The 9,351-nt window shown below is 34.6% G+C and overlaps 1 protein-coding gene across 1 annotated transcript; it reads left to right on the top strand.

The window, feature by feature from the left end:
- Nucleotides 1-534: 534 nt before the first annotated feature.
- Nucleotides 535-8,975, top strand: PDIL1-4 (PDI-like 1-4). Its single transcript, XM_028253711.2, has 12 exons — nt 535-1,408; nt 2,197-2,326; nt 4,514-4,679; nt 4,792-4,910; nt 5,663-5,743; nt 6,515-6,601; nt 6,711-6,785; nt 6,956-7,024; nt 7,236-7,316; nt 7,422-7,556; nt 8,354-8,410; nt 8,510-8,975. Exons 1-12 carry the CDS (start codon nt 852-854, stop codon nt 8,675-8,677), a joined length of 1,725 nt encoding a protein of 574 aa, XP_028109512.2. The 5' UTR covers nt 535-851; the 3' UTR covers nt 8,678-8,975.
- Nucleotides 8,976-9,351: the final 376 nt, after the last annotated feature.

The following is a 9,351-nucleotide window of genomic DNA, read 5'->3' as shown; positions in this document are numbered from 1 at the left end:
GTCCAAAGGGGAACGGGGTAGTCCCCCAGTGAACCCTCCGGCGTGAGAATTAGTAGAGGAAGAGAAAAATGTAGAGAGAGAGATGGAGAGATAGAAAACTTAACATTCCTCTTGTCTTCCTATTCTTGCTTATATCCTCTGGTAATCATTTCAATGTCCCTCGTGATGTGCCCCCCTCCGCCGAAAGCCTGTGCTGTAGCTTACCTTGTTCAGGGCGAGGGGGCTCTGTTCCGACAGGGAGGTGTTGTCGTAATAAATGCTGTGATGGGATGCATTAATGGTGATGTGTTGTGGTAATAACTCTGCAGATCTTTGTCTGCTGATGTGGCCCGTGTTCCACCTGCCATGTGCCCGAATGCCATTGGCCCCCCTGTCTAGGTGGCCTCCAGTTGCCCTGGGCTTTGCCAACCGGGTTGTGCTATTGGTCCTAAGCGATGGGTTCGGGGTGGTTTGCTGTGGGCCGTATGCCCCGTGGGCCTACCCATATCAGTATCTCTCACTCTAAATTGCTAATACCCTCACCAAAACCCACCCATAGTCCCTTTAAACTACAAATCCGAACCTCCAAAACCAAAACATACTCTATCTTTATTGGTCATCTATCACAGTCCGGAGTGACTGTGATACCTGAAAACAAACGGCCCCTCAATAGCATATCCAGAGGGGAGTAAAACGTCGTCGTTTGGTTTTGTGTCCTTTCTCTACCTCCTTAGAACCCTGCATCATTTGGTTTTGTGTCCTCTCTCTACCTCCTTAGAACCCTGCATCACTACCGGCAGGGTCTAGATCTCATACTCAGTCTGATTGGTGTGAACTCGCTTCCCCCAAAAAACATCAAAAACAAAACAAAAATGGCGAGTCGACTCATTCTCGTCTTCTCAATTTCATCTCTGCTTCTCTTCACCGCTCTCTCTTCCACCACCACCACCGCCGACGACCTCGACGAAGACCTCAGCTTCCTCGAATCCGATGCTGACGATGACTCCTCCGCCACCGCCTCACCACCACCAGATCCACTCTCTGACGAAGACGATGACGACTTCGAGAACTACGACGACTTCGAAGTTCCCTCCTCAGGCTTCGATCACGAAGACGAAGCGTACTCGCAGCAACCTGAGATCGACGACAAGGACGTCGTCGTTTTGAAGGAGAGCAACTTCAGCGACTTCGTAGAGAGCAATCGGTACGTGATGGTTGAGTTCTACGCTCCGTGGTGTGGACACTGTCAGGCTCTGGCGCCGGAGTATGCTGCGGCGGCGACGGAGCTGAAGGGCGGGGCGGTGGCGCTCGCGAAGGTGGATGCGACGGAGGAGAGTGAATTGGCGGAGGAGTATGAGGTTCATGGGTTTCCTACTGTCTATTTCTTTGTTGATGGTCAACATAAACCCTACAATGGCCAAAGGACTAAGTAAAACCCCTCTCTCTCTCTCTCTCTATATATATATATATATATATGTATATATTTTCTTTCTAAGTTCAACTCGTAGAACTAAGTTGAATGGTTTGTTTGATTTTTGAGGAATCTTAAAAAACAGGAAGTTTTAACTCAATTGTGCTTAGTATGTCAATGTGGCATGGATAGTAAATTGGCGGTATAAGCATTGCATTTTAAAGCGTAAACGATTTGATTTTCATGAATTTGTGAGGATAAATTGAAGATTAAGAGCATCTCCAACCCTTCACGAATTTTTTCATCTAATTTGATTCCAAATTTTAGTAAAAATTTTGATTCAATATGACCCTACTCCAATCCTTTCATCAAAATCTTTTTAAAATTTGATGAAAAAAGTCATCTCCTTGATCTGATTTGATGAACATTTGATGAAAGCATTGGAGATGATTTTTAAGCACTTTAAATTTGACTAAAGAAAAGGTGAAGGATTGGAGATGCTCTAATGCATCAACACTACTGCATTATATTTTTTAATATTTAGATGCAAATACGTTGAAATTTTTGTTGGCTTTTGTATAATTTCAGAAATCATTGTTCTTTGCAACTCGGTAATGATCTTATTGTGCCCTTACATGAAATTCATTAACTGATTCAGATGATCAGTTAATTTTAGGATGTTAAGAAACTCGGGGAATTGCAAACGATTTTCTGTTTTGTAGTTGTTTCTGCTTGTGCTTGTTGTTGTTGTTTTGGGGAGTCATGCTTTGCTCCAGAGGCCGATAATGTATTTATTTTTAATGCAGAGAAGCAATAGTAACCTGGATAAAGAAGAAAATAGGACCCGGTGTATCCAACATAACCTCTGCAGATGATGCTGAGCGTGTATTGACTTCTGAGAGTAAAGTTGTTTTGGGCTTCCTTGAATCTTTGGTGGTAATTACTTCCTACAGCTTTGGCTTTATCAAAGGAAAGGAAAATGAAGTTACTTTTATATATATTCATTCTTATATAGATAACCAAACAAGGAAAAATATGTTTCTTTTCTTCAGATTTGGATAACACTATATAGCATAAAAGTATTTACTTAAAGTTGATATTTTGTATTTGACTTCTGAGAGTTCTTTTGTTTTTCTGTTTTTCTTGTCAAATGGATGGAAATTAGTGTTACGGAGATTTTAAATGTCCAAAGTCAGACATCACTAACCTGCTATTTTCACTGATTTCACTTGATTAAATAAGGGCGAATTACACTAACGGTCCCTATAGTTTGGGATTCGTGTCACTTTAGTCCATGACTTTTTAATTGTGACATATTTGATTCTGAATTTTAAATTTTGTTCTAAATAAGGACAATTGAAGATACCATTACTTAATTTCAAGGGTAAAATGGTCAATTTGATAAAATATAAATTAATTTGACAAAAATAAATGCTAAAAAAATATTGTTAAATTTTTAAAAATTATTTCTATACACTAAAGATAAAATTATATGAAATTGATAAATATTTTAGATATTTATTTATTTATTTATTTATTTTATCAAATTAATTTGTATTATATGTTTGGATGATTATCATATAATGGGTGGTTGTTAAGCTTTTAATGTGTAATTGATATATTTAATATATAAAATATTCTTAGTTTTAGATTTTTTTAATTTAATGGATTGGTTTAATAATGACATCAAAGTTGTTGCCATATTTGACTTTTGGAAAAATAGAAACTAAATTAATGAAAAAAAAAATAATCATCCATTACATGATTATCATTCAAATACATAATAAAAATTAATTTGGTAGAAAAAGTAAATAAATAAATAAATATCTAAACGATTTATTAATTTTACATAATTTTATCTTTAGTGGATAGAAATAATTTTTATTTTTGTCAAATTAGTTTATATTTTATCAAATTGACGATTTTGTCTTTGAAAAATCAAATGGTATCTTCAATTGCTTTTATTTGGAACAAGATTCAAAATTTAGGGTCAAGTGTATCATAATTGAAAAGTCAAGGATCAAAATGATACAAGTCCCAAACTATAGGGACCGTTGGTGTAATTCACCCATTAAATAATTATCACTTGTTACATAGGTGTAAATTATGGAGGACTTACGTATAGGTCCTAATAGATTGATTTATTGTCGAATTGGTATAGTGAGAATTAATGACGTTTTTTATCGAACACTATTAAAAACGTCACATATTGTTAATTTTTAGTGACAATTTAAAAATTATCACTAATTATAAGTTTTAACGACAGCTTAAAAAAATCATCACAAAAAAATGTAATTAATTTTTAAATTTCATCGACAGTTTGAAAAATTCGTCACAGGAAAATGTCATTAGTTGTAAGTTTTAGCGACAATTTATCAAAATCGTGACAAAAAAAAGACACTAATTGTTAATTTTTAGTGCCAAAAAATGTCACAAAAAATTATTTTTAGCCACAATTTTACTAGGACGTATTTTTAATAGGATTTGATGGAAATTAAGTCTAATTATTAGAATTTATTGGTAGTTTACCTTTAAATTATCAACTTTTCGGCCTTGGAATATTGCTTGAGAATTGAGATGATATTTTAGTCTAATCATCTGGACTCTGGTATTATTTTCTTGCTACTCACTGAATAATGCTACAACACCAATCCGATCCAGAGGGGATTTCTGGGTATAGATCTGACTTGTGGTTTTTTATTTTTATTTTTTCACAAAAAGCAGTTAGTGTTGTTTTCTTGCTGGCCAATAAAAAAACTTAATAAGAGAAGGATAAGAAAAATCTCTTCGTGTCCTCTCAATTTACTCTAGTGATTCTTCATCTTGGAAAGAGATCAAATTTCATTTGTTGCCGTTGTTGTGACCTTAAATTGCTTTACTTAGTTAAGCCCATTTGAAAGTATTGCAAACTATATGCTGAAATACTGACGGGAACTCCTCATTTTATGAAATGAACTAGGAATTGGAAAGCTTTATTTCCCCGGATCAATTCTTGAACTTAGATTCCTATAGGTTAATGATTAGGTATCAGCAGTTACTTTATTTAATTCTCTCTAAACTCAATACTTTCGCCTCGTCTAATGTCTATATGTTATTACTCTTTTCTTTCCTTGATAATTAAAGGGTCCAGAGAGTGAAGAGCTTGCTGCTGCTTCTAAACTCGAGGATGACGTCAACTTCTACCAAACTGTAAATCCTGATGTGGCGAAGCTTTTCCACATGGACCCTGATGCTAAACGCCCCGCTTTGGTCATGCTAAAGAAGGAGGCTGAGAAATTGAATAATTTTGGTATGTTTCCCCTGTTTTTTTCCCACTCTGGTTAGGTGTTTTAAATAATAATAATAATAATAATAAATTGTCAGGAAACATTTCCTTATCCAGATTTTAACTTATTTTGCAGATGGCCAATTTGTGAAGTCTGCAATAGCCGAGTTTGTATCTGCCAACAAGCTTCCACTGGTGACCACTTTTACCAGAGAAAGTGCCACAGTGATTTTTGAAAGTCCTATTAAAAAACAGGTTCTGTGAATGTGTGTTTTGTTTTTTGAATATGATATATATATTTATTTTGGAGCATGGTTTTAAACAATGGCATCGGAATACGTATTGGTATTGGCAATATGCTCATATGTCTGCTAATATCTGCTGATATATTAATAAGGGAGATTTGGTCAAAGTTCCCTCATAATAAAATTTTAATGTATTAAGGACAAGCATAAAAGGTTTTCTTTGAAAAGTCCAACACATACCACTATTAACAAAATATTAAACTTTAAAATAATATAACTTTTGATCTAAATGCCAGTTTTTAATAAAATTAGTATTTTTAGAATCCTGTTATTAAGATTTATCAAATAAGATTCATGTTGACTATGAAATTTTTAAACAAAAAAAAATTATTACCGTTGAAATTGATGTAAACAGTAACATGTTACTTCGTTTGACAGTAACATATTATTCTAGTTCACAGTAACATGTTACTCTAGCAATATTTTTCAAGAAAAAAAAAAGAAGATATTTTACTTTGTCGTTGTTCAATTATGCGCCTCCTTCTTAGTGGTGGGTTTATGAAGCAAAATAAATTGGATTGTCATTTTCACTAAACAATGGTCCAATAGAGGGGTTTTGGCTAAATTTCCCTACTAATTATGGTATTGATTCGAAATCCCAATACGTATCAGCCACTATTTAAAACCTTGATCTGGAGGATTTTGCAATGCCTTGGTTTTGATATTCATGTATCTGCATTTTTTTTTCCTTTTATTTTTCAGCTATTGCTCTTTGCCACTTCAAATGATTCAGATAAGGTTGTTCCAACATTTCAAGAAGCTGCAACGATTTTTAAGGGGAAGGTAACTTATGATTTTCTGGCTGATATAAGCCGTATGACATGCTTTGAAGAAAGAAAGGAATGAACGTATGAAATCTTAATGTTGCAATTGTACTGACATGTGGCCATTTTGACATATTTTGGGGAATCTAAAGTGAAATGGATGGATGGTAGTTTCAAGATTCTTTGATGACTCTATAGAGTTGTGTCATCTCAGTTGATATGTGAGACCTACTTACTTCTGAAACCTGTGGCAAACCTTCAGGATTTAATTATCATTCATGTCTCAACATTCATTGTGGGCCTTAATATGTAACCTCACATTTTTTTGCTAAAGTATGAACTACTTCTGTTGCTTTCAGTCTGATGAAAGGTTAATCGATCAGTTTATGTGACCTTCAGAACTCTTTCTTGTTATGAACATTTTGGTTCTCAAGTGTTGTTTGAGTGATTCAGGCTGGTGTTGAGTAGTGAGTTGAGCGAGTAGATTTGTCTAGTCGAGATGATCTGACCCTACATTTTGGTTGATTGGATGTTACCTGAATATTGTATATAAATTTTTTAAGTCTTTGATGTTCTTCCTCCTCCCATTTTCCAACTTTAGTTACTTGCCTTCAATGGCCTTCGCTCTTGGCTAATTTGCAGAGGATGTTTTTTATTTACTGATGGTATACATGCTGGTGAGTGGTGAAATACATGTGTCACATTCTAAATTCTAGAAACCAAACCTATAAATTTGTTAATGGGTATTATATTTATATACGCATATGTTTTTTTCCCTGGTTACTTGCAGCTTATCTTTGTATATGTGGAAATGGACAATGAAGATGTTGGCAGGCCTGTTGCGGATTATTTTGGTGTCACTGGGGATTCTCCAAAAGTACAGGCTTTTTCCTATTCATCACCAATTTTCTTGTATTTCTAGTGTCTTTTATACTACTGGGTGATTTGATATGTAGTTAGATTTAATTTTTGTTATTCCTTTCCAGGTTATTGGATTTTCAGGAAATGAAGATGCCAAGAAATACGTACTTGCTGGGGAGGTGACTCTAGATAAACTCAAGGTTGAGACTCTTGTTTCATTTTTTTGATTCCTATTTTCTACCAGTTCATTAATATTGGGTAGGAAAATTATCAAGGGGTTATAACATGGCTTTTTTATTTTTCTCTCTGTCCTTGCAAAAGGCATCATTGTAAGTGAACCTTTGTGATAGATGTCTCATGCCATCCTCAGGTGTTCGGGGAGGATTTCGTGCAAGACAAGCTTAAACCTTTTTATAAGTCGGATCCAATTCCAGAGACTGTGAGTTGTTGATTTTAATCTTCTCACTAATTGATTTGTTGTCTGATTGCTCTGATCTAACTTTATTTTTATTTTTTATTTTTAATTATATGCTATTGAGCAGAATGATGGGGATGTGAAAATAGTGGTTGTTTTGTTGTCTGATTGCTCCAATCTAACTTTTTTTTTCTTTTTTTTAATAAAAAAAATAAAATTATATGCTATTGAGCAGAATGATGGGGATGTGAAAATAGTGGTTGGGAATAATTTTGAAGAAATTGTCTTGGATGAATCAAAAGATGTTCTTCTTGAGGTATCATTCAAACCATTGTAGACAGCTGTTTACAATTTGATTTTCTTAAATTTTCTTTTCGTACGCGGCATATTCTTATTTTCAGATGCTAAACTTTTGATTCAGATCTATGCACCATGGTGTGGGCATTGCCAAGCTCTGGAGGCGACCTACAACAAACTTGCCAAACATTTACGTGGCATTGAATCTCTTGTTATAGCCAAAATGGATGGTACCACAAATGAACACACTAAGGCAAAGGTAATATCGGAACTAATGTTAAATTGACTTTGTTTTAAATTAATATACTGGCTTATAATACAACTGAAAATATATATATAGAAACCTAGATAGAGCATATGGTAAAAAAAGATGTTGATTTGTTTTGTTTAACTGAGCATTTAGCTCCTGACAGAGCAAAATGATGACTGGATTTATGTAGCTGATCCCACATGATTGGGACACAATGTTTAGTTTGATTTGGTGGAAGTCTTCTTCGTTTGCAATGACTAATCATCTTATGGGTAAATGTTTTTGACCCCTAATAAAAGCTCCCCCAATTTAACACAATGATGTGGCATGATAGGTGTTAAGTTTTGATTTGTCACACACTCAACCATATAAGACCCCACTCTCTTGCCACATCATTGTGGGGGAATTTAGGGGTCTAAATTGTGAGTCTCTAGCGTTTCTTGCATCATATGACTAATACAACCAATTTTTGGTAAATGTTCTGCTGCTGTTGATAAATAATATGTCCATTTCAAGGTCTTCAAATGTGCAATTCCTTTGGGAGTTAGCTGAAGTGCTAACTTCTTGGCTTAAAATAAGATTATGCAAAAAGTTGATGCTAATTTTTTTTTTTTTTTTGGCACATTCCTAAGTGTTTTTAGCTTATTCTAATTGTTTTTTTAGAGTGACTAAAGTGGGATTTTTGTCGAGAAGGGGTTTGCCAAAGGACCTAAGATTTTTTTAGCGAAATGGACTTTTTAGCCACGACATGAAGCTGAATATAGACTGAAGGTTGTGATAAAAACTTTCTGTTTTCATTTTTGCAGGCCGATGGGTTCCCCACGCTTCTGTTCTTCTCGGCAGGAAACAAGAGCTCTGATCCAGTGAGTGGTGTTCAAAATCTAATTAATAAGTGTTTTTGTTTGCTCTTCAAATGCTTTGCTTTTCTGGACCGGGTTAGATTGAATTTTTGGATGTTGCAGATTACTGTTGATACTGATCGTACGGTGGTTGAATTGTACAAATTCCTCAAAAAGCACGCATCGATCCCTTTCAAGCTCCAAAAACCAGTTTCCACTGCAAAACCTGAGAGCTCTGATACCAACGACAGCAGCAAGAGCAGCTCCAACGATAAGAAGGATGAATTGTGAGGATTGTATCGGATATGTATGTGTGGCCCTATCATCCATAAGATAAAATGCGAGAGGAATAGTTATACAATGAAACACGAGCATGATGGAGAAGCGAGTCTAATTTTATTATCCTAAAAAAAAAAAAAAAAAAATCCATTTTAGGGTTTCTTAGCTTTGAAGTTTTAAATCTAGGTTTGCCTCAAGTTTATGCGGGAAGAATGTAATATAGTTTTTTTTCCCCCTTCTCATGCCCTTTCCCTGTTAATTTTATAAAAGTACTGCTATTAGTATCCCATTAAATATTTTAGACTTCTCATATATTTGGATTCCAACTTATAAATTTTAAAACTTTTAAATTTTTTTCTTTCCTCAAATAATATCAAAACTATCCTGCTTAAAACGTTCCCCACCCATTTAGTTGAATACACACCCTCACACTCTAAAAAGCTTGTCTCTCAAAAATCCTAACAAAACTTATGAATGTGATTATTATTTCATCTCTACATATTTGTTCATGACTTGAGAAAATAAAATAAATGTAGGATTTTTTTTTTGGTTTATTCAAAATTCTCCTTTTGTGGGTTCTACAATCTCCAAGAGTTTTGATTATCTGTTCCTAAACAAATAAGAGATGTTCGATTACTTGTTTCCCGAACAAATGAACATTGTTTGGAATTGTGTTCCTGAATTTC

This window comes from Camellia sinensis, chromosome 12, assembly GCF_055761805.1.
Source record: "Camellia sinensis isolate YWXY chromosome 12, ASM5576180v1, whole genome shotgun sequence".
Lineage (NCBI taxonomy): Eukaryota > Viridiplantae > Streptophyta > Magnoliopsida > Ericales > Theaceae > Camellia > Camellia sinensis.
This window is presented reverse-complemented; position numbering and strand designations above follow the sequence as displayed.